This window comes from Microplitis mediator, chromosome 9 (assembly GCF_029852145.1).
Source record: "Microplitis mediator isolate UGA2020A chromosome 9, iyMicMedi2.1, whole genome shotgun sequence".
NCBI lineage: Eukaryota > Metazoa > Arthropoda > Insecta > Hymenoptera > Braconidae > Microplitis > Microplitis mediator.
The window spans coordinates 2,120,781-2,143,543 of NC_079977.1; the positions used below are offsets into that span (position 1 = coordinate 2,120,781).

The 22,763-nt window shown below is 30.4% G+C and overlaps 3 protein-coding genes and 2 long non-coding RNA genes across 6 annotated transcripts; 1 reads left to right on the forward strand and 4 right to left on the reverse strand.

The window, feature by feature from the left end:
- Positions 1 to 1,406: 1,406 nt before the first annotated feature.
- Positions 1,407 to 4,018, reverse strand: LOC130674351 (uncharacterized). Its single transcript, XM_057479653.1, has 5 exons — positions 3,859 to 4,018; positions 3,529 to 3,786; positions 1,988 to 2,182; positions 1,753 to 1,914; positions 1,407 to 1,692 (listed from the first exon to the last, which is right to left on the reverse strand). The coding sequence occupies exons 1-5, from the start codon at positions 3,901 to 3,903 to the stop codon at positions 1,522 to 1,524; spliced, it is 831 nt and encodes a 276-aa protein (XP_057335636.1). The 5' UTR covers positions 3,904 to 4,018; the 3' UTR covers positions 1,407 to 1,521.
- Positions 4,019 to 7,141: 3,123 nt separating this feature from the next.
- LOC130674395 (uncharacterized) lies at positions 7,142 to 12,451 on the reverse strand. The gene is made up of 5 exons (XM_057479711.1): positions 12,298 to 12,451; positions 11,955 to 12,224; positions 11,598 to 11,789; positions 10,009 to 10,170; positions 7,142 to 7,558 (listed from the first exon to the last, which is right to left on the reverse strand). Exons 1-5 carry the CDS (start codon positions 12,352 to 12,354, stop codon positions 7,391 to 7,393), a joined length of 849 nt encoding a protein of 282 aa, XP_057335694.1. The 5' UTR covers positions 12,355 to 12,451; the 3' UTR covers positions 7,142 to 7,390.
- A 2,067-nt stretch (positions 12,452 to 14,518) lies between these two features.
- LOC130674933 (uncharacterized) lies at positions 14,519 to 18,328 on the reverse strand. The gene is made up of 5 exons (XM_057480384.1): positions 18,174 to 18,328; positions 17,831 to 18,100; positions 17,472 to 17,663; positions 16,782 to 16,943; positions 14,519 to 14,902 (listed from the first exon to the last, which is right to left on the reverse strand). Exons 1-5 carry the CDS (start codon positions 18,228 to 18,230, stop codon positions 14,735 to 14,737), a joined length of 849 nt encoding a protein of 282 aa, XP_057336367.1. The 5' UTR covers positions 18,231 to 18,328; the 3' UTR covers positions 14,519 to 14,734.
- Positions 18,329 to 18,442: 114 nt separating this feature from the next.
- On the forward strand, positions 18,443 to 21,022 carry LOC130674935 (uncharacterized). 2 transcript variants are annotated; one of them, XR_008991176.1, is made up of 3 exons: positions 18,443 to 18,616; positions 18,675 to 18,987; positions 19,308 to 21,022. It is a non-coding gene; the product is annotated as an uncharacterized LOC130674935 (long non-coding RNA). The 2 variants fall into 2 exon arrangements; XR_008991177.1 differs by having other exon boundaries at positions 18,443 to 18,610.
- A 992-nt stretch (positions 21,023 to 22,014) lies between these two features.
- On the reverse strand, positions 22,015 to 22,615 carry LOC130674934 (uncharacterized). Its single transcript, XR_008991175.1, has 3 exons — positions 22,541 to 22,615; positions 22,329 to 22,432; positions 22,015 to 22,202 (listed from the first exon to the last, which is right to left on the reverse strand). It is a non-coding gene; the product is annotated as an uncharacterized LOC130674934 (long non-coding RNA).
- Positions 22,616 to 22,763: the final 148 nt, after the last annotated feature.

The following is a 22,763-nucleotide window of genomic DNA, read 5'->3' on the forward strand; positions in this document are numbered from 1 at the left end:
AGAATCCAAAACAATTTTTGAAATAAGCAGAAATATTACCTGTAGGAATTTTCCCTTGGGTTGAAAAATTGAATTAAAACGCAATGAAGTAAATAATCAATTAATGAGTGGTATCAAAAATAATTATTGTTTTATGTCCAATGGACTCAATGACTCTGACAATTTTTTCTTTTATTTTTTATTTATATAATTTTAAAATGCTTTACTGATACTTAGGTAGTTAAAAAATATTCCACTGTTATATATATTTATATATAGGGTGACCGGGACATGACGGCCCCCTTAAGCCGGTAATTATTTTTCATGGCTTTTAATCTATAGGTCAACTTAATTTAGTCGTTTCTTAAGCAAATCTATTAAGGTTTTACCAAAACTTGAAAAAAAAAAATTTTTTCTGGGGCACGACGGGACCCCTATAAAAAAAGCTTAAGAAAAAATTTATTTTCAATGAAAAAAAAAGATTTCAAACTCAAATAGACTATTTCCGTACCTTTAGAATCCAAAGGACTTCAAATTTATTAGAAAAAAATTTATTGAGCTGATATAACCACACAGAAAAAAAAGTTATCTTGAGTCAAGAAAATATTTTTGAAGACAAACGTTTTCGGAAAACCAAGTCAAGATTTTTTTGAGCCAAGAGAATTTGTCTTGGTTAAAAAAAAATCGTCTTGGTCGGAGAAAATTTCTACTTTATTTGAAAAAATTTAGGCCAAAAAAATTTTCATGAATCAAAAATTAAAAAAAAAAAAAAAAAAAAAAAAATTACCTTCAGTCGAGAATTTTTTTTTCTGGGCAGTTTAATTGAAATTTTTATTTTTTATTTTAACCACAATATAATCGATTGACCTAAAAGATCTTTAATCAATAAATTTTTCAAATTCATTTCAGTTTGGAAAAAAAAAAAAATTCCTGTAGCAAATTTTTTTGGGTGGTCCAATTTGCCCCAGATATCGCAGATCAGCTTAAAATATTTTTAAAACATCAGAGGTATCATGATTTGACCAAAAATGTAAAAAAAAAATTTTTGAAAAATTTTTGAGGGGGGCACGGTGGCCCCTCGGTCTCCCCTATTAGAGTTACATTCAAAGAGTTAAATATCATATTTTGTAAAAAAAAATCGCGAATAAAAGTAATTTTTCATTTTTAATTAATTTCGGCACTGAGAGTTGAAATTGAAAAAAAATTCACCGCAAGTACGAAGCAAACGGAGTTTTTATTAGCAGAGGGAATATGAACTGTTTAAGTATCAGAGCGCAAGTGCACAGAGAATAAAAAAAATTTTTATCCAATTTTTTTGCACCGCATCGACTAAAAAAATATGAATATTCCAGCTATGGCGGCTTTTTATGAAATTTTCAAAAATAAAAAGAATTGCTATGACTATTTTTGTACACTTTCGACAGAAATCGATTTTAAATAATTTATTGATCCATAAAAATTACATTTAAATAATTTAATTTAAGTAGACATGACTTCAAGTGCGATAATTTTTTATTTCATCAATGAAATTTTGGAAACCGATTATTGTTCGCAATGCAAATTTTCGGATACTGTCCACTCTGCCCCAATGGAGAAGGTCTCATCATCTTCGGGGGTTTGGACACGGATGTCCATCTTGTATTCGCCACATTTGAGAGGCTTGTCAAATATTAATGTTATGGGAAATTTTTTTTTTACCATAACGGAAGTTCCCTACAATGAGATAAAAAAATTAAAAAAACAAATGTTTATAACAATGATTAAGTAACTGACTTTTTTCATTGGACATCCCTGTCCATTTAGCACCACATTGTTAAGAATTTGCCACATGTTATCTTCGATGGAATTCAATGCAAAAGGCCCGCAAAAATTTTCTTTGGCATCCGGACCAATTTTATGGATTTCCTCACCGTCGACTGACACACTCCCAGATTCCTAGTTCAATTGATACTTACATATATATAGAGTTTATTAAGATAAGTGATTTCAGTTATCATAATTTTCTTACGATGTTCAATGGTTTTGTCCTAGTGATTGATTTTTTGTAACTTATTTTCGTTTGATCGTTATCTAAGTCGTCAATTTTGACGTATGAATTACTTTTCCCGCTGAAATCGGTGACTTCGATATTTAACATGTAAATTATTCGAGGATCTAATTCTATTTGCTCTCCACTTTCATCTTCGCACTCTAATCCGTCGATCTAATATCAAAATTAGGTACATTAGTACTTCTGTGTAATCATGCGCATGCGCACTGGCAGTGTTTTTTTTATTAGGTATAAAAACTACCATTTGCATGAGCATGCGTATTATTGTAAAAAAAAGCATTGACTGTAATTTTTTTATGTACGGGCAATCTGACAAATTATTCAAAAAATTGCCTTTACATGAATGGTCATGCAAAATCATGCGTACATGACCTTTCATTTCCTTTCATACATGCAATGCATGATGAGGCATGCCTCTACATGAACTATGCAAGATTAGACATAAATTTATATGAATTATGCATGTTCGTGCAAAATCAGGCATGTATCACGCATGGTCATGCAAACTCAGACATGAATCATACATGGTCATGGAAAAACAGACATGAATTTTCATGAATCATGCATGGTCGTGCAAAATCAGGCATGGTCATGCAAACTCAGACATGAATCATACGTGGTCATGCAAAAACAGACATTAATGTATATGAATCACACACGGTCATGCAAAATCAGACATGAATTTACATGAATCGTGCAAAACAGACATGAATGTATCTAAATCATGCATGGTCATGCAAAAACAGACATTAATGTATATGAATCACACATGGTCATGCAAAATCAGACATGAATTTACATGAATCATGCAAAACAGGCACGAATTTACATGAATCATGCAAAACAGACATGAATGTATCTAAATCATGCATGATCATGCAAAAACAGACATGAATGTATCTAAATCATGCATGGTCATGCAAAATCAGGCATGTATCATGCATGGTCATGCAAAAACAGACATTAACGTATATGAATCACACATGGTCATGCAAAATCAGACATGAATTTACATGAATCATGCAAAACAGGCACGAATTTACATGAATCATGCAAAACAGACATGAATGTATCTAAATCATGCATGATCATGCAAAAACAGACATGAATGTATCTAAATCATGCATGGTCATGCAAAATCAGGCATGTGTCATGCATGGTCATGCAAAAACAGACATTAACGTATATGAATCACACATAGTCATGCAAAATCAGACATGAATTTACATGAATCATGCATGGTCATGCAAAATCAGGCATGTATCACGCATGGTCATGCATAACCAGGCATGAATCATGCATGGCCATGCAAAATCATAAGTAGTCATGTATGACTTTTCATGCATAGCATTCATGATCAGGCATGTCTACACGGATCATGTATGGCCATGCATGATCATGTATGTTTATTTTCCCGGGTAGTAACTAATTAAGTTTAAAATTAATATTGTACACGTCGCAATTTTTTTCTGGATTAGTTAAAAAAAAATACCACTTACTGTTACAGAACCAGTAGGTATTATCAAATCATCATCACTAGAAATATAAGGAATTGCGTCATCGTCAGTAAAACCTTGAACATCACCTAAATACGGAATATCTGGTGGTCCGATAGCTAAATTACCAAAAATTGGAACTTTACGTAAACATTCACAAGTCGGGTAGTCAGTATCCTGCGGCCCGTCGATGCACAAAACTCCCATTTTTCCTTGAATGTCAGTATCAGTCTGTATTCCTATCCCCGTCGACGTGACACTCTAGTAAATAAAACTTGTACATCTTAATAAATTATTTTTATTCACCTCATATAATTTTTAAAATTTACTTACACCTAATCCAAGTGATAAAACAATTTTTATGAGTAAATATTTCATTTTTTCAAATAATACAAGCAATAACGTTAAAAAAAATTAACAATGCTATATCGGTTTGGACACTAGCCAACATACGTCAGTATTTCTAGATAATTATTATACTATCAATTTTTCAGAGCAATTATTTTTATCATTAGTTCGCTATTGTCAAGGTGAGGTAGCTTTTATACGTAATTTTTCTCTAATTATTTTTATCTATTGTTGAATTTTTTTAAATCCACTAACGGTAAGTTATTTTTACAATAAAAAAATATTATTATTTATGAGAAAACAGCGTGCGGGCTGGGAATGAAATTAGAAAACTTTTAACCAGAGGAACTGGGTTCGAGCCCATTAATGAGCAGGAGATAATATATGAGTATAGAACACCGACTTTATCGATTGATCACTTCTGTCATCGATTGTGCTCTTCTGTGAACCGATACTCAGTCTTCACTTCGGAAAAATATAAGAAATTTACAACAATAAAGGAAATTTATTAATGAGAGAGAAAAAAATTTGTAACAGTTATTTCTTCCTTGAATTTATGCCGTCAAATATTCAACGTAGTAATTAGTTATGTAGGGGAGGGTGGGGCAGAGCGGCCCCCCTAAGCCAATTATTACTTTTTGTGGCTTTCAATCATAATTTCCCTTTACTTTTGTCCTATTTCGAACAAATTTATGGACATTTTGCCAAAATTCTGAAAAAAAAATTTTTTTTTTGTGGGGCAGAGCGACCCCCTCCAAAAAGTGATAAAAAAATTTTTTTTTTCGTTTTTTTTTTTTTTAAATTGTTTTCATCATTAAGAATGTATTTCTTTCTCTTGACAACTATTTTTGGTTTTATATTACTCGAAAAAAATTTTTTAAGGTGTAATAAATCGTTCACTCTCGATTACCTTAATTACTAATTATTATTTAATAAAAAAAAAAACAATTCTATAGTTTTACTTTATTTCAAAAATTTATCAACTAAAAAAAAAATTTAATTTTTATAAATTTTTAGCGACCAAATTTGCATCTTACATAGAGAAACGGCCGAAAAATATGAAAAAATAATTTTTTCGGAAGTTTCGGCTGGTCCATTTTGCCCCAGGTGTTATGCGTAGGGCTAGAAATGTGGAATTATAATAATTTTTTTTTAATTTGACGATAAAAATATGAAAAAATCACTTTTTCAAAATTTTGGGCTTGTCCATTTTGCCCCAAATGTCATACGTGGGGTAAAAATGCGCAAACATATCGGATTTATAGTAATTAGTCGAAAAAAAAAAATTTATTTTTTGATCAAAATTTCAGGGGGGCCGTTCTGCCCCACCCTCGCCTATATATATTTTTTCTCAATAATTATACATATATATATTATTATTGAACCCTACGTCATTCATTATAAATTGAAAATGTGATTTTCTATATAAATAAATAATTCAAAAATATTTTTCATTCTTTTCTATTTTCATTTTGACAAATTTTTAATATGTATATTTTTTTAATATGTACATATATATTGAATACTCATTCATTTACATATTTAATATATGCCATATCAATGTAACTCTTCACAAAAGTAAGTAATACCTGGTAATGTATTCCATTTTATTTTACGGAACCATACGTATGAAAATTTGTGAAAATCAACTGAAAAGTCCATTAAATATTCATTACATTTAAGTGGTTTTTTTTCAACAACATCCAGTATATATTTATTTATCATGGAACTCGGAATAGAGATCTATAACTGCTGCATTCGTAAATAAATATAAATAATTATTATAAAAGTATAGATGTAAAGAATTACCGCTTTTAATTATTTCGATTCACTGATGAATTGCAGGAATATATTTTTTTCTGAAAGGAATCGAAATGGAATAAAAATATATAAGAGGGTGAAGCTTTAATGAACTCATTCACTTCGACTTAATTTTTATTTACTTCTTTGGGGTTATACCTTTTCAATTGATGATACTTATTCCTATGAATGCCTTCGAATAAGTAAATTTAAAATTTACTGAATAAGTAACGGCAATAATAATAACAATAATAATAGTAATAATAATAATAATAATAATAATAATAATAATAATAATAATAATAATAATAATGTAGATGATGAGAATTAAATAGAGGACAGCCGTAAAAAAACCGGGCTCTTCAATATCTATTTAAAATTTCCACTCGAAGTCGGGGATTAATTTATAATTATTCAATAATTAACCAGCAAAAATATATTAGGCTGGTGGTTAAAAATTTAATTTTCTCAGGCGCCCTATAAAAAGCTTCTTTTTAGTGAAAAAATACCTGGGGAATTTGGTTTTATCGTTTTGAGTAAAAAAAACACGTGCCGCAGGACGATCAAAGTTCACTTTTCGATACAATCGCGTTTTTTCGAAATATCTCATAAAATATGCAGATTAAAGGAAAAAATCATAGGAACAATTTTGTAGGAAATTAAATTTTTGACAAAAAAGGCTAAGTTCATTTTTTTTATAAAACGTGTATTTATGAAGATATTTTAAAAAAACGTTTATTAGATCTTATGAATTGGGCGTTTCAAGGATAACGAATGATCTAAAAATTGTTTTTTTTAAATAACTTCATAAATACACATTTTATAAAAAAAATGAACATGACCTTTTTTGTCAAGAATTTAATTTCCTACAAAATTGTTCCTATGATTTTTTCCTTTAATTTGCATATTTCATGAGATATTTCGAAAAAACGCGATTGTATCGAAAAGTGAACTTTGATCGTCCTGCGGCACGTGTTCTTTTTACTTAAAAAGTAAAAACCAAATTCCCCAGGTATTTTTTCACTAAAAAGAAGCTTTTTATGAGGCGCCTGAGAAAATTTAGTTTTTAACGACCGACCTAAAATATATAAATATATAAAAAGTAAGTGCGAGTATTAATTATCTATAGTTACATTCTCTGATAGAATAGACAGACACCTTTGACACTTTGCCGATTTATCAAGCACACGACCGCGTGTTAATTAAACTCTGGCATATGAAATGTAGTTGTGAGAAATCTTTCGTATACGTGGAGTTCTTTACTACTGAAGCATATATATATTTGTCTCGACATCAGCGATGAATTTATCAATAGATGTACAGACAGAGTAATCCTCCAGTATCATGGAACATATTTAGAAAGGTTGGGATTTTATGTCCAAACTTTTCTGACAAAAATTCTAAATGCAGAATTAAGAACGAGGTTCAATAATTACTCATTAATTTATACTGTAAGAAAATGGTGTGTCCGCTGAAAAAATGAATCAGACGCTCACGAAGATATTGTCAGACGATTTTTTTTATTAATTTTTATTACACTCAAGAATGTACTGTAGGGCGAATTAAAAAATTTTTATCTTGTTTTTGACTGTTTTTTAATTTTTAAATTCATGTGATCGTTCAAATTGTGGATCTCTATGCTGCGACTAACCAATCAGGTTCTAACAAGAAGCTTCACATTGTTCTCATTATTTTTATATTTTTGATATTCATATGACTAAACACAATTACTGCCAGGATATAAATTCCACCAAATGTAACCATACCAGTATAAATAAGATTCACCCGTATTTATTCTGAAGTATAGCTGATAATCACCACACTGCAGTGGCTCATCGAACGTTACTGCCAGTGGTACATTAATGGTGGGTTCAAATTCATGATCCTTTGAAAAGTAATTTCGTAAATTAATAAAAAATAATTTTCTGTAACGATGGATGGCATTGTGAGTACAGTGGAATAGAAAATTTTTGGATTGAATTTAAACTTTTTCTAGTGTAAAGGTTTCATGCACGGAGAGAAATGTCGAGTAAATATGCCTATGCAGAGTGATGATAACATTACTCTATAGTTTGTACAGGCAGTCACATAAGAGCTGCGTGACACAAATTATAGAGTAATGTAATTATTACTATGCTGCATAGGCATATTTACTTGACATTTCTTTCCGTGTGAAGAGAATTATGGTTACCGTTTGTAGTACGTTTATTAAAGACCAACTCATAATGTTATGGTACACGGAAAAAAAATAGGCAGTGCAACAGCATGCAGTCTTGTCGGAGCAAAAGGATTTTTCCTGTTGCCTCTACAGGAATACATCCTGTTGCAGCACCTAATTTTTTTTCATGCATAATTTTGCAGTAAAGACTTCGAAATCGTATAGGAATGAAATCCACATGGAGAAAAATAACAAGGTTTTGCAACATGAATCAGTCTAGGTGGGGCAACATAATTTTTCATGATTCGGTAACATCACGGTGAAAAATTTCCACTAAATTTTACTATGGGTGCATCGTAACGCTGGACTATAAGAAACTGGTACAAAATTTACAAGTGGCCCATAGTAAACGTATGCGCATAGGCCACAATCGTGTAATCTGCGCCTACGTTTACTATGGAACACTTGTAAATTTTGTACCAGTTTTCTTATAGTCCAGCGTTACGATGCGCCCATAGTAAAATTTAGTGGAAATTTTTCACCGTGATGACATTCATGTTGCACCAACATGAAACAATCATGTAATGTTACTACAACATGAGATCTTCATGTTACCGCGACATGATTTTTCATGGTGACCCATTTGGTTATGGTTCACATACATAGGAATGGTTTCCACAAACAGTATGGGTGCGATTTCTGTAATCGATGTTTCAGAAAAAAAAACCTGTTACTGTACAATATGGAAACCATTCTCACAATATACTGTAATTTTTACTGTAATTTTCTCTCCGCAATTATAAGTATCAATAAATATTTCGCGTGCTTAAAGGTAAAAGGGCTTATAACAATTTATGCGCCCTTTTACCTTTGTAAAGGTAAAAGGGCGCATACTTTTTTTTTTTATTGCCAATCGAGTAGTAGACACATTCTACGCTTAAAATTGAAAAAAAAAAATTGAAAGGTAAAAGGGCGTATGTCTTTAATTATACGCCCTTTTACTTTTAAGAATTCGAAATTTTGGTGATCTAAAGGTAAAAGGGCGTATCCTGTTTTTTCGATTTAGTATCAGTTATAGGTCAGAGTAAGACAAAAAATGCCACTCCAATCAAAATTACCACTCCACAATTTAATTTATAAGAACAAATATTTATTCAAGTGAAAAAACGAATGAAAAATGAAGAAAAAATAAATTCATCAGGGTATTGGTCCTATGCCATCGCCATCGTCAGAATCATCTGTACCTAAGATTATAAAAAAAAAAGATTTTTTATTTTTTTTTTAGAACATAACTTGATAATAATAAAAAAATTTATAAACTATTATCATCGCTGAAAATTGGACTTTGATAATACCGATGAAAAAAAAAAAAAAAAAAAAAACAGAAAATAGAAATGAAACCTTGATTGAAAAATGAAGAAATGCACCTTTGAAAAATTAAAAAATCTAAAAGTACATTTTATTAATTTGGTTGAATCAATTTTCACTGCACTCATAGAATTTAAAATTTTTTAAATGCATTTTTTTCATTCTCGAATTATACATATTTTTTACATCAATTGTTGAATTAAAAAAAATATAACAAACTTAAGATTCGATCAAAATTAAATAAAGAAATTTGGTTTTTTACTTAAATAAATATTTGTTCAGATAAATTAATTAATGGAGTGATAATTTTTATTACCCTTGCAATTTTTTCTCTTACTCTGACCTATAATTGATAACAACCGGAAAAACAGGATACGCCCTTATGACTTTAAAAAAATTTTTTCTTAAAACCAAAAGGGCGTATAATAAAAAAAATTTTTTTTTTGTTTTTTCCATAGATTTTAATGTTTCCTACATTTTTACATTGATTGGATCGAAAAAATTTTTTTTTATACGCCCTTTTGGTTCTAGTAACGCGTTATTTAACATTTGGTATAAAAAATACGATTTTTTTTTATGCGCCCTTTTACCTTTAAGTAGTACTTTTCTTAAAGGTGAAAGGGCGTATGTCTTGAGATACGCCCTTTCACCTTTAGGATACCAACTTTTTTTTTTTCACAGATTTTTACGTTTCAGACAATTTCAAACCGAATGGCAAAAAAAAATTTTTTTATACGCCCTTTTACCACAAATCCCTATTAACCCTTAGCTATAAGCCCTTTTACCTTTAAGCACGCGATTTTTCTAACCTTCGGAAAATTACAACCGTTGCCATGTAAATAAGTAAAATTAAATATGCTCCAAAGCGATTCTTCTACGGAACCTTTTTTCAATGACTCACCACACATTGTACCGAGATCTTTGTCGAATTCATACAATACGGTATTATTTACTTCTAATTTCAATTTGTTCTGTAAAAAAATACGAGAATTAATTTACTTTATTTAACGAGATATGCACAAAATATACACATATATTTGTATAGGGGAGCCTGGGGCACGAGGGCCCCCTCCTCCCAAAATTAGGTAAAAAATTTTTTTTTTACTTTTCGTCAAATAATGACCTCTACACGGAAAGAAAATTATGGGAAGTTTTGCTATGCATTATGGGAATGGTTCTCATAATGGTATGGGAATAGTACCTATACTACTATAGGGATGGTTCCCATATATTATTAGAACCATCCCCATAATAGTATGAGAATAGTTCCCATACCATTATGGGAATGGTTCCCATATTGGTATAGGAACTATTCCTATAATATTATGGGAACTATTCCCATAATGTTATGGGAACCATCCCTATAATGTCATAAAATTTTTTTTCTGCACAATAGTGTAGAAATTTCCCAAAATTTGAATTTTTTTGAATGTTTTGTGCTGACAAAAAATTCTTGTTAAAAATTTTAATGTTTTTTTGCCAAATACGATTTTTTTTTCAATGTTTGAATTTTTGTTTTTATGTTTAATAATATTTCTGTGTATTGTAGAAGTGATTACCACACTTCTTTACATTAATTTTTTCATGATAATATGGGAACCATTCCCACAATATTATAGGAATGGTTCCTATAATAGTATGGGAACTATTCCCATAATATTATGGGAATGATTCCCATAATGGTATAGGAACCATTCCAATTGCATTATGGGAATCATTCCCATAGTAGTATGGGAATAGTTCCCATACTATTATAGGAACCATTCCCATAATATTATAGAGAGTATTCCTATAAATTATAGGAACCATTCCTATAATTATAGGAACCATTCCTATAGTGTTATGGGTATCATTCCCATAATTATAGGAACTATTCCTATAATTATGGGAAACATTCCTATAATTATAGGAACCGCTCTCATAATTTATGGTCGTAATTCCTATGATGGTATAGGAAAAAATTTCACAAAATTATGGGAACCGCTGCCATAATTTTCTCTCCGTGTACAATGTTTTTATCATATTTTAGGCCAACATGTGACATGTGAGGTAAAGTGGGCCACACAAAAAAAACATTGTGACGAAAAAATTATTTTCATTTTTATGTTCCGTCAAATTAATTGTTTCGTTACCACTTTTTTTCAGGTGGTTTATTTTACCCCACATATCACTTATTCACATGAAATATGATAAAAACAATGTAGAGGTCATAATCTGACGGGAAATAAAAAAAATTTTTTTTTTCGATTTTGTGCAAAATTTCGACTGGTTCTTCCGAAATAGACGGAAAATAACCGAATTTGATGGTTAAAAGCCACAAAAAGAAAAATCGGCTCAAGGGGGTCTTTGTGCCCTAGGCTCCCCTATATAAGTACGCGTGAAGAATTATAATATTTACAAATGGTCGTGCGTTTTCAGAGTTTATATCTATTTTTGTTTTAGCAACCAAGTTCACATCGTTAACAACGTAAGTAAAATAATCGTTTGGTACAGTCCCTGTTGAAAACTGGCTACTGACATGAAATACTTGAGTCGTACGACTTTTTAGTTCTTTAGTTTCACCATTTTTGACACATTTCGCATTATTGAACTGAAAATAAAAAAACAGTTTTTCGCTCTCAATATATAGACATATTGAAACATCCAGGGGCGGAACAAAAATATTTATATTTTTTTCAGCTTTATTTCTGTCACAATCTTTCTATGCCGCTGCAATTATTTCCCTTGATTAATAATTAACAAATAAAAAAATTACTTTGAGCCGCGATCGGCCCCCAAGATATAAATCTGGTTCAGTTTGATGGATTGATGCATAACCAGTCAATGCAGCTGAATTATTCTCGTTGTAATTAGCAACATGGTGATATTTTCCCGCTTGCACTGTACTTGATACCGATAAACGGGCTAAGCAATCACAGGTTGCCAAATCATCCTCGTCATTAGACTCATCGACGCCGCAGAGACGGTTTAATGAACCCGAGAGATCTAGTCGCGTTGATACTTTTATATTTTTGTAAAAAAATCCCTTAAATAATAAGTAGAAGTATTCAATTGATGTCTTATTTGTTATTGAATCTATATAGCAATCGAATATTTACTTGTATTAGAATAATTTTAGCCAGTACACTAATACTTATCATCAAATATTTGGCCATTTTGCTGAATGATGATTGAAATTTTTTTTATCCTGCAACTGAATTATTTGCGACTGTTGTACGAAAGAAAGAAGTTTATTTAGCATACTAGGTTTTTTTTGCGAGTTTGTGTGTGTGGGAAAACTTAATTGCTGTAGATAATAAATTTTTATCGAAAATTATTAAAAATGATATCTGAAGGTTAACATGCACCGATGTATAAGTCTGCATTATAGATATAGATAGTTGTGAGCTTACTTACTATTGTCATATTTTTATTTAAATTCCCATTGCTCGAAAGCTTAATGACGTCAAGTTGTGTACCAATTATGATTATATCTATTTCTTTTTATTTTTGTGGTAAAATCTGATTTTTAGATAACTTTCAAAATATCAAAGTGGTGAGGGTGCGTCTATTAGTTTAATTAATGTATTATTTGTCATTATTATTGTTATTAAAGGAAGGGGGGGGGGGGCAAAACGGGATAGGCCGGCAAAATGGGATACCCTCAAAATTTCGTCAAAATTTTTTTTTCTCGATAAACTTTCGACATCTAGTGTCATTTTATACTATTAAAAGCTAAAAAAATACAATTTTTATATTTTTTGCGAAAAGTATAAATGAAAAAAATGTACAAATTTTATCGTACTACAAATTTATTTTCGTGAAGTATCACAAATTAAGAAATTTATTTCATTAATTAACTCAAGAACAATAACAACAATAATACTAATAAAAACTCTAAAACTGTAACATTGGTAATCATCATAATTTTAACTGTTACATTGTAACGTTCATAATTTTGTATTATTTTATAACTTTAGTGCTATAATATCACATTATTAACAGTTATGTTAATTTTCTAATATTCATTTTTGTGTCCACCATTTAAATATAGTGGAAACCTAAACATGCAAACATGCAAATAACCTTCTCAATAAGACAATTTATAGATAAATTGAGAAAAATATAGATAGCCCGAACTGGGAATCGAACCCAGACCAATTCGGTATCACGCCGAGTGCTCTACCAGTTGAGCACATTCTTTAAAAATATGTTGAGAGTAAATTTTATTACTTTCATCAATTTAGAAAGACATTATTACATCAATTTTATTCACTTAAAAAAAAAAAAAAATTTACTTTTTTTTGGGGTATCCCATTTTGCCCGCAGAAAATAAAAATTTTTTTTCTGATGGAAGTCTAAAATCCGTTATATTTATATCAAATAGAATCAAAATGAAGCCAATTTACGATATTTGACCCTAAAAACTAAATTTTTCGTTAAGTACCCCGTTTTGCCCCCCCCCCTCCTTCCCCTATAGAAACAATTTTGTAGGAAATTAAATTCTTGACAGAAAAGGTCATGTTCATTTTTTTTATAAAATGTGTATTTATGAAGATATTTTAAAAAAACGTTTTTTAGATCTTATGAATTGGGCGTTTCAAGGATAACGAATGATCTAAAAATTGTTTTTTCAAAATAACTTCATAAATACACATTTTATAAAAAAAATGGACATAACCTTTTTTGTCAAAAATTTAATTTCCTACAAAATTGTTCCTATGATTTTTTCCTTTAATTTGCATATTTCATGAGATATTCCGAAAAAACGCGATTGTGTCGAAAAATGAGCTGTAATCATCCTGAGGCACGTGTTCTTTTGACTTAAAAAGAAAAAACCAAATTCCCCAGGTATTTTTTCACTAGAAAGAAGCTTTTTATGAGGCGCCTGAGAAAATTTAGTTTTTAACGACCGACCTAAAATATATAAATATATAAAAAGTAAGTGCGAGTATTAATTATCTATAGTTACATTCTCTGATAGAATGGACAGACACCTTTGACACTTTGCCGATTTATCAAGCACACGACCGCGTGTTAATTAAACTCTGGCATATGAAATATAGTTGTGAGAAATCTTTCGTATACGTGGAGTTCTTTATTACTGAGGCATATATATATTTGTCTCGACATCAGCGATGAATTTATCAATAGATGTACAGACAGGGTAATCCTCCAGTATCATGGAACATATTTAGAAAGGTTGGGATTTTATGTCCAAACTTTTCTGATAAAAATTCTAAATGCAGAATTAAGAACGAGGATCAATAATTACTCATTAATCTATACTGTAAGAAAATGGTGTGTCCGCTGAAAAAATGAATCAGACGCTCACGAAGATATTGTCAGACGATTTTTTTTATTAATTTTTATTACACTCAAGAATGTACTGTAGGGCGAATTAAAAAATTTTTATTTTGTTTTTGACTGTTTTTTAAATTTTAAATTCATGTGATCGTTCAAATTGTGGATCTCTATGCTGCGACTGACCAATCAGGTTTTAACAAGAAGCTTCACATTGTTCTCATTATTTTTATACTTTTGATATTCATATGACTAAACACAATTACTGCCAGGATATAAATTCCACCAAATGTAACCATACCAGTATAAATAAGATTCACCCGTATTTATTCTGAAGTATAGCTGATAATCACCACACTGCAGTGGCTCATCGAACGTTACTGCCAGTGGTACATTAATGGTGGGTACAAATTCATGATCCTTTGAAAAGTAATTTCGTAAATTAATAAAAAATAATTATCTGTAAGGATGGATGGCATAGTAAGTACAGTGGAATAGAAAATTTTCGGATTGAATTAAAACTTTTTTTAGTGTAAATTAAGGTTTCATGCACGGAGAGAAATGCTGAGTCAATATGTCTATGCAGAGTAATGATAACATTACTCTATAGTTTGTATAGGCAGTCACATAAGAGCGGCGTGACACAAATTATGGAGTAATGTAATTATTACTATGCTGCATAGGCATATTTACTTGACATTTTTTTCCGTGTGAAGAGAATTATGGTTACCGTTTGTAGTACGTTCATTAAATACAAATCCATAATGTTATGCTGCACGGAAAAAAAAGGCGCTGCAACAGGATGCAGTCCTGTGGGAGCAACAGGATAAAATCTTGTTGCAGCAACAGAATTTTCATGTTACAGCAACAGGATAAATCCTGTGGGAGCAACAGGATTTTTCATGTTGCCTCCACAGGAATGCATCCTGTTGCAGCACCTGATTTTTTTTCCGTGCATACACAGTAAAAAATATTGTGTATTTGTGTCGAAAACGGTTTGTGTTAAAAATTGTAGTGTGTTAAGGGGTTAGGGGCAGTCAGAGACACGAAAAAATGAGAATTTTCAGTAATTTTTTTTTGCTATTAAATCATTTTATTTAACAAAAGTAATAATATGGCATTATTAAACAATGTTTTGACTTGAAGTTACGAAAATTTGAAAAAAAAAAATTTATAATTTTCAAAGTTATAGCTGTCTGTGTTGACCCAGTTTCAAAAAAAAGGTCCTTGTCGTGACTGTCATAAGTCCTTGGAGATTCATCTAAAATCAATCGGATGAAAAAAATTAGTTTTATAAATAAATAATCCTGGGTCTGATCGAAGCTTTTTTTTTTTTTTCAAAAATTAACAAAATGGCGGCCTCAGAAATTTTTTCTAGATTTTCAGGAAAAAATCAGCAGTTAATTAAGGCCGCCATTTTGTTAATTTTTGAAATAAAAAAAAAAGCTTCGATCAGGCCCAGGATTATTTATTTATAAAACTAATTTTTTTCATCCGATTGATTTTAGATGAATCTCCAAGGACTTATGACAGTCACGACAAGGACCTTTTTTTTGAAACTGGGTCAACACAGACAGCTATAACTTTGAAAATTATAAATTTTTTTTTTTCAAATTTTCATGACTTCAAGTCAAAACATTGTTTAATAATGCCATATTATTACTTTTGTTAAATAAAATGATTTAATAGCAAAAAAAAATTACTGGAAATTCTCATTTTTTCGTGTCTCTGACTGCCCCTAACCCCTTAAACTAACACAAAGTTTGTGTCACTTTATTTTGTAACATTAAAAATGTGTTATACACTCTTTATTAATACATTTTGGGGGTTACTGTAAAATTCTTTGCGCCCTCTTGTGGCGATATTTCAACATAATCTTTGTGTTAAAAAGAGGTTACACAAAGTTTGTGTCGAAATTTCAACACAAATTTTGTGTCAACCGTTTTTAACACACAAACTGTGTTGATTTTACACAATATTTTTTACTGTGTAATTTTACAGTAACGACTTCGAAATCGTATAGAAATGAAATCCACATGGAAAAAAATAACAAGGCTTTGCAACATGAATCAGTCTAGGTGGGGCAACATAATTTTTCATGATTCGGTAACATGACATTCATGTTGCACCAACATGAAACAATCATGTAATGTTACTACAACATGATTTTTTTATGTTACCGATGTTTCAGAAAAAAAACCTGTTACTGTACAATATGGAAACCATTCTCACAATATACTGTAATTTTTACTGTAATTTTATCTCCGCAATTATAAGTATCAATAAATATTTTTCTAACCTTCGGAAAATTGCAACCATTGCTATGTAAATAAGTAGAATTAACAATGCTCCAAAGCGATTCTTCTACGGAACCTTTTTTCAATGACTCACCACACATTGTACCGAGATCTTTGTCGAATTCATACAATACGGTATTATTTACTTCTAATTTCAATTTGTTCTGTAAAAAAAAACGAGAATTAATTTACTTTATTTAACGAGATATATTTATATAGGGGGAGCCTGGGGCACGAAGGCCCCCCTCCAAAATTAGGTAAAAAATTTTTTTTTTATTTTTCGTCAAGTTATGAGCTTTATAATGTTTTTATTGTATTTAAGGTGAATACGTGATATGTGGGGCAAAATGAACCACTCGAAAAAAACATTGTAACAAAAAAATTATTTTCATTTTTATTTTCCGTCGAATTAATTTTTTCGTTACATTTTTTTTTTTAGTGGACCATCTTCCCCCACATATCACATATTCACCTACAATATGATAAAAACAATGTAGAGGCCATAATCTGACGGGAAATAAATAATTTTTTTTTTTTCGATTTTTTGCAAAATTTCGACTGGTTCTCCCGAAATAGACGGAAAATAACCGAATTTGATGGTTAAAAGCCACAAAAAGAAAAATTCGGCTCAAGGGGGTCTTTGTGCCCCAGGCTCCCCTATATAAGTATGCGTGAAGAATTATAATATTTACAAATGGTCGTGCGTTTTCCGAGTTTATATCTATTTTTGTTTTAGTAACCAAGGTTACATTGTTAGAAACGTAAGTAAAATACTCGTTTGGTACAGTCCCTGTTGAAAACTGGTTACTGACATGAAATACTTGAGTCGTACGACTTTTTAGTTCTTTAGTTTCACCATTTTTGACACATTTCGCATTATTGAACTGAAAATAAAAAAAAACAGTTTTTCGCTATCAATATATAGACATATTGAAATATCCAGGGGCGGAACAAAAGTATTTATATTTTTTTCAGCTTTATTTCTGTCACAATTTTTCTATGCCGCTGCAATTATTTCCCTTAATTAATAATTAACAAATAAAAAAATTACTTTGAGCCGCGATCGGCCCCCAAGATATAAATCTGGTTCAGTTTGATGGATTGACGCATAACCAGTCAATGCAGCTGAATTATTCTGGTTGTAATTAGCAACATGGTGATATTTTCCCGCTTGCACTGTACTTGATACCGATAAACGGGCTAAGCAATCACAGGTTGCCAAATCATCCTCGTCATTAGACTCATCGACGCCGCAGAGACGGTTCAATGAACCCGAGAGATCTAGTCGCGTTGATACTTTTATATTTTTGTAAAAAAATCCCTTAAATAATAAGTAGAAGTATTCAATTGATGTCTTATTTGTTATTGAATCTATATAGCAATCGAATATTTACTTGTATTAGAATAATTTTAGCCAGTACACTAATACTTATCATCAAATATTTGGCCATTTTGCTGAATGATGATTGAAATTTTTTTTATCCTGCAACTGAATTATTTGCGACTGTTGTACGAAAGAAAGAAGTTTATTTAGCATACTAGGTTTTTTTTGCGAGTTTGTGTGTGTGGGAAAACTTAATTGCTGTAGATAATAAATTTTTATCGAAAATTATTAAAAATGATATCTGAAGGTTAACATGCACCGATGTATAAGTCTGCATTATAGATATAGATAGTTGTGAACTTACTTACTGTTGTTATATTTTTATTTAAATTCCGATTGGTCGAAAGCTTAATGACGTCAAGTTGTGTACCAATTATGATTATATGTATTTCTTTTTATTTTTGTGGTAAAATCTGACTTTTAGATAGCTTTCAAAATACCAAAGTGGTGAGGGTGCGTCTATTAGTTGAATTAATGTATTATTTGTAATTATCATTGTTATTATTTACAGATAAAAATTTAAATAAAACTAAGAAGCAAAGTTGGACAGATGTAAGCCCAACATGAATGAAAAACACATTTGATTTTGACTTGCCTATGGCAATCTTGGCCTACTTAGTATCCATCCAAGTCAAAAAAGTCAAATTTAAATAATTATTTTGACTCCGGTGTGGTGTTAAAATAATTTTACACTGGTGTAGGGGTGCTACTTAGTGGTGTTATCTAACCGGTGTACAAAAGGATTAAATTTACTCTGATCAGACTATGAAGGTGGGGGTAGAAATGTTACTAGATCAGCAAAGCAAAATAATATTCCGTTAAAAGTACGAAATTATACTACATATTTTTTTTTTATTTATAATTGTACTGCGGTATATAAATATTTATATTTATAAGTAATTATATATATAAAGAATCGATTATTGAAGGCCCTGTAAGCCGACGAAATGGTCAGACACCTTCAACACTTTAGCAATTTATCAAGTACGTGACCGCGTGTTAATTAAACTTGAACATATGGATAAAATCTGGAATCCGTAAAAGTTCAGTTCATTACCGGATTTATATTTTATCTCGTCCCACAAAATAATTATAAATTAATATCATCAATCTCAATTTGTAATTTTTCATTCGTTTATTGCAGATGAAAGTGAGTGCACTCGGTAATTGTGAACTGATTGAAAAAATAATGAAATCCAAACTGTTTTCTCGAGAGTTTGTTCAAAAAAAAATTCAGGCTCATTCCTGTGCCAAAGTTTGTTTGGTAAAAAATAAAAAATATAATTCAAGTCGTCTGAAGGTCGGGGAAGAATAGACTCGGATATTGAATGAATTGAAAAAGACGTGTCTTTGACTCTTTGTTGACGACTTTACCACCCGGAGATGCTGTTCTGCTAAATAAAGACTAGAACGTGATTCTAAAGATTTTTAGACTCACTCTGATTTTTATTTTTTATTCTTTTATCGACTATACAAGATGCACTTGATAACATTCAATATATTTTAGCAATTTTTTATGCTGCTGCATTATATTTTATTATTCTACAAATATATTGAAGAATTCAAAAATTTGTTTGGTAAAAAGTATTCGTCAGAAAAATAAGGCCTCGAAAAAAATGGACCAAAAATTATTTCTGGCTCTGTAATTTTTTAACTGTCCATTTTACCCCAGGTTTTGAACTTAAGTTCACAGAAATTAAACCAAACTTCTAGTTGCCAGAAAAAATTTTTTTTTTCTGGCGGAAACCGGCCAAAATTTTGAAAAAAAAAACTTCTTACCAAATTTTAGGGGTGGTCCGTTTTTTCCGCCCTTCGTTTAAATTTATGAGAATATTATTGCAGTAAAAATATGAATATTATTTTTTTCGAGCTTAGTATTGAAATATCCTTTTATCGTTTGCATTTATAACAGCATTACAGAAATTTTTATATCTCAGTATTCTCGCGTGTTTATGAAACGTAAAACCGTGAAAACTTTTAAAAGAGCTTATATATAAATATATAAAGGGATAGAGAGATAAAATATGAAAAAAAAATAAGTTCGCAATATTCCGCGGTATTGCATATCCATGAAAGTTTTTATTACAAACCCAAGTAGTGGTCTTGCATCAAAAGTATATACTACATTTTATATAAACATGTATTCACATATATATATAAGAATATGATATTATTAATCCAGGTTTTTATTGATTATCATGGTACATTTAATCCAATTGACGAAATTCAATATTGGGATTGGAAAAATCGGCGGATTGACTGGATGATTACCCCAGGGGACGTATAAGCTGCGCTTTCTATCTTAACAATATTATTTTTATTATTTAAATATAACATTGTCTTTTGTAAGGTAACAAACAGAGTAGAGCCTGAGGCATCTTTTTGATCCTCCTCCAATTGCCGATACACTTTAATCCGCAAATGGTCTCACGAGAAATTGGATAGCTCCGTTAGATTGAGGTTTATTCGGATTGAATTACTTATCGGTGTGTTAATCGAGGTCGAATATTTTATCGTCAGTTTATTTTTTATATTCGACAGCTCTGAGTTACACAGGTCCCAGAGAACGCCGATATTATATTTAATAACAATAAAAATAATAATAAAGACTCTGGAGACTATAATTTGAAAATTTTCTAGCTTCATTAAATTATATGACGTGTTTAGGATTTTTTCATGACATTCTGCTATAGAAATTACTGTTCCCTATACCCCAGACCACACTCAAAATAAATTTCAAACGAATCCATTCTTTGGTTCAAAAGTTATCCACTGAAATGTGAGTATAATGAAATTAATAATGATCAAAATTTGGTTTTTTCATTTTCTCGATTTCTGAGGCCTGTAATAATTTTTATGTGCAACTGAACTGATCCTAGGACTTCACAGGTATAGTACTAGTAGTATTTAACCAAAATTAATTATTTAGTCAATAAGAATCGCATTTGGATAACGAAAATTTTTAAAACTCAATTTCCGAGATCTCAAATTTTTTTTTTCTGCCTCTTTAGATTAAATATTTTTCTAATACCAATATATTTAATAACAATAAAAATAATAATAAAAACTCCTGAGACTATAATTTGAAAATTTTATAGTTTCGTTAAATTATATGACGTGTTTAGGATTTTTTCATGACATTCTGCTATAGAAATTACTGTTCCCTATACCCCAGACCATACTCAAAATAAATTTCAAACGAATCCATTCATTGGTTCAAAAGTTATCCACTGAAATGTGATTATAATGAAATTAATAATGATCAAAATTTGGTTTTTTGATTTTCTCGATTTCTAAGGCCTGTAATAATTTTTATGTGCAACTGAACTGATTCTAGGACTTCACAGATATAGGCCTAGTAGTATTTAACCAAAATTAATTATTTAGTCAATAAGAATTGCATTTGGATAACGAAAATTTTCAAAACTCAATTTCCGAGATCTCAAATTTTTTTTTCTGCCTCTTCAGATTAAATATTTTTTTAATACATCAGGATTTCTCTATCCTCGAATTATTACGTCTTAAATTTCGGCGATCGTTAAAAAATAAAGTCGGGAAATCGTTTTTGTTGTGATGATGTTAACAAAAAAAAACGAAATATTTACAAGTTTACGTTGATCTTTTATCAAAAAATCAGCACGGATGAAAGGTTGTCTATATATATGTACGTTTGCAGGAACATCTTTCGAGCCCTCGCAGCAGGGTGTCTTCGAATAAGAAGCATAGAAGCCAGTGGAGCGTTTTCTAACAGGATTATTCAGACGCGATTGTATACGCGTCAAAGAAATAGAGTGGCATTGTGGGTTCTACGTATAGGCATAACAACATCAAAATTTGGACATATATTCACATATATTTTTAATGATAACTTTTATTAATATTTTTAAAATCAGTTTTTACCAACAATTGGCATAAAAATATTCAGTGTTCTCTGAAAATGTATTGGGATTTACGTTCCTTTTTTACACTTTCCTTGTTGGAATGGCCAAGCGTTACACACATGACCATAGCAGCACCAATGACCGCATGAAGGATGACACTATTAATAAAAAAAAAAAAAATTACATAGAAACTGCCAAAACTTATTCATTGAAAAATTCAAATTTATAAAATAATTCAAATTTTGATTATTTAGTGGAAACTCTATTATAAATTTTGAACTTACCCATCTACCGACGCAACCCTCTTCAAGATATTCTGCAACGGCCATACCGAAAATTCCGAAAAATACCAGAATGGACAGTATCAAAATTTTAGACGACATCTTAGCTTCAAATTATAAAACCGAAATAAATTTGGGAACAAAATATGAATTAAGAATAAATATATAATTACATAATTTTGGCAATTAATTATATGACGATTATTAAAACTTACGGTCTTGAAACGTGAACCAGTCGATGGAAATAAAGTTGTTGTAAAAATTAAATGCAAATACTTACTTATTTAGTCACGTGTTTAAATGCTTATCGGATACTTTTAATTGACTTTCGCAATTATTTTAATTGTTTCGATAAGTATGCGCGTTACGTAAAAATTCATCGTTGGTATCTATAATTTATTTTAATTACTCTGTCCATGAGCATGAAAATTATATTTT

Coding starts and splice junctions, on each gene's coding strand:
- LOC130674351 (XM_057479653.1), bottom strand. CDS start 3,903: ATGAAATATTTACTCATAAAAATTGTTTTATCACTTGGATTAGGT. Junction 2,183..3,528: donor TACCTACTGGTTCTGTAACA/GTAAGTGGTATT, acceptor TTTTGATATTAG/ATCGACGGATTAGAGTGCGA. Junction 1,915..1,987: donor GGACAAAACCATTGAACATC/GTAAGAAAATTA, acceptor CAATTGAACTAG/GAATCTGGGAGTGTGTCAGT.
- LOC130674395 (XM_057479711.1), bottom strand. CDS start 12,354: ATGGCCAAATATTTGATGATAAGTATTAGTGTACTGGCTAAAATTATT. Junction 12,225..12,297: donor CTAAAATTATTCTAATACAA/GTAAATATTCGA, acceptor TTATTATTTAAG/GGATTTTTTTACAAAAATAT. Junction 11,790..11,954: donor GGGGCCGATCGCGGCTCAAA/GTAATTTTTTTA, acceptor TTTTATTTTCAG/TTCAATAATGCGAAATGTGT.
- LOC130674933 (XM_057480384.1), bottom strand. CDS start 18,230: ATGGCCAAATATTTGATGATAAGTATTAGTGTACTGGCTAAAATTATT. Junction 18,101..18,173: donor CTAAAATTATTCTAATACAA/GTAAATATTCGA, acceptor TTATTATTTAAG/GGATTTTTTTACAAAAATAT. Junction 17,664..17,830: donor GGGGCCGATCGCGGCTCAAA/GTAATTTTTTTA, acceptor TTTTATTTTCAG/TTCAATAATGCGAAATGTGT.